General features: G+C 42.8%; 1 protein-coding gene across 1 annotated transcript; it reads right to left on the bottom strand.

Annotated features, from left to right (window-relative positions):
- Positions 1 to 396: 396 nt before the first annotated feature.
- Positions 397 to 970, bottom strand: LOC131394114 (beta-defensin 103A-like). The gene is made up of 2 exons (XM_058525381.1): positions 916 to 970; positions 397 to 518 (listed from the first exon to the last, which is right to left on the bottom strand). Exons 1-2 carry the CDS (start codon positions 968 to 970, stop codon positions 397 to 399), a joined length of 177 nt encoding a protein of 58 aa, XP_058381364.1.
- Positions 971 to 1,361: the final 391 nt, after the last annotated feature.

Below are 1,361 nucleotides of genomic sequence, written 5' to 3'. Positions count from 1 at the left end.
AGCAGAGTGGTGTAGCGGCTAAGTACGTTTGCTCTGCTTTGGCGGACTGGGGTTGGGATCCTAGGTGAGCACCGACACACGGCTTGTCAAGCCATGCTGTGGTGGTGTCCCATATAATGTGGAGTATGGGCTGTGTTTGGGCACGGATGTTAGCCCAGGGCCATTCTTCCTCAGCAAAAAGAGGAGGATTGGCAGATGTTAGCTCAGGGCTGATCTTCCTCACACACACACACACACACACACACACACACAAAGAAGATGACAGAACTTCCAATTATTTGAAAAAAATATATAATTGGATTTTGTGTCTATAAACTTGAAGGAGGCATTTTCACACTTTCCTACATTCTCATCATGTTGTTATACTTTTTATTTCTTTTTTTGGCAACACTTTTGTCATCCCAGAGAACAGTGGCCGATCTGTTCCTCCCTTGTAAGGCAGCCAGGCGCATCATACCGACAATTTTTTACTTTGTAATAATACTTTTGTACTGCCTTTACCATTCCTCCATTGCCTGCAATAATGATAGGGAACCCACAGGTAAGTTTTAGTAACCACTAAGCTAATACAATGGAAGTCTGTGTTTCTGTTCTCAGATTACATCAATCTTTCCTGTTGGCATTGAAGTTTTTACATCATTTTTTCATCTCTAATTAACACGTATAACAGTCTTCCCATGAAGAGGTGGTTTTGTGGGCTGTTTAGTCTCTTCAGGGTGGGTCAGAAAAGACTGGAAAACCTGCTTTAAGGTTCTTGATGATCCTCGTCAGAAAGAAAAAAAAACAAAAGTGTTGTCTCTTTCCCATGTGACAAATCCAAGTGTTCTAATGTTCCCTAAAGAATGGAGAGGGACTGGCTCTGAATGGTAATTTCTCAGTTCTTTCAGCCCTCTCATTTCCCCACCCATCTTACCTGGAACAGCATCAAGAACAAGAAGAGCAATGCAAAGAGAAGGTAATGGATCCTCATGACTGACAGGCTTCACAGCACCATGTGACTGGATGGAGAGATGTGCTCATTCCCTTTAAAGCCTTCAGCCACAGGTAGAAGTAAGCAATGGCTTCAATTCCTGTATTATTACAGTGATGACAATATGGTGTGTTTCCTGATGCTTCATGCTAATGTCACTTGCCACACAGACCATGCCCACTGACCCAGGAGTTAGTGACAAATCTAATGGGTGAAGCAAAATTTGTTATGAGCATTAGATTATTCTAATACCCTCTAGGCTCGAGGAGTTTGTCCAGGTCTGGACCAGGTCTGGTTGGAGACATAAGTAGGAAAAATTTTCCTCCTTTTGAAAACAGTCCTAATGCATGTAGCTTGCAGCTGACTTGTCCCCACTGTGGTACTTCTAAGC

Source organism: Diceros bicornis, chromosome 29 (genome assembly GCF_020826845.1).
Source record: "Diceros bicornis minor isolate mBicDic1 chromosome 29, mDicBic1.mat.cur, whole genome shotgun sequence".
NCBI classification, from domain to species: Eukaryota; Metazoa; Chordata; class Mammalia; order Perissodactyla; family Rhinocerotidae; genus Diceros; species Diceros bicornis.
This window is presented reverse-complemented; position numbering and strand designations above follow the sequence as displayed.

Bases quoted from the DNA above. Each gene is read 5' to 3' on its own strand.
- LOC131394114 (XM_058525381.1), bottom strand. From the start codon at position 970: ATGAGGATCCATTACCTTCTCTTTGCATTGCTCTTCTTGTTCTTGATG. The intron at 519-915 runs AGGTAAGATGGG...CTATCATTATTG, and splicing joins CTTGTTCTTGATGCTGTTCC to CAGGCAATGGAGGAATGGTA.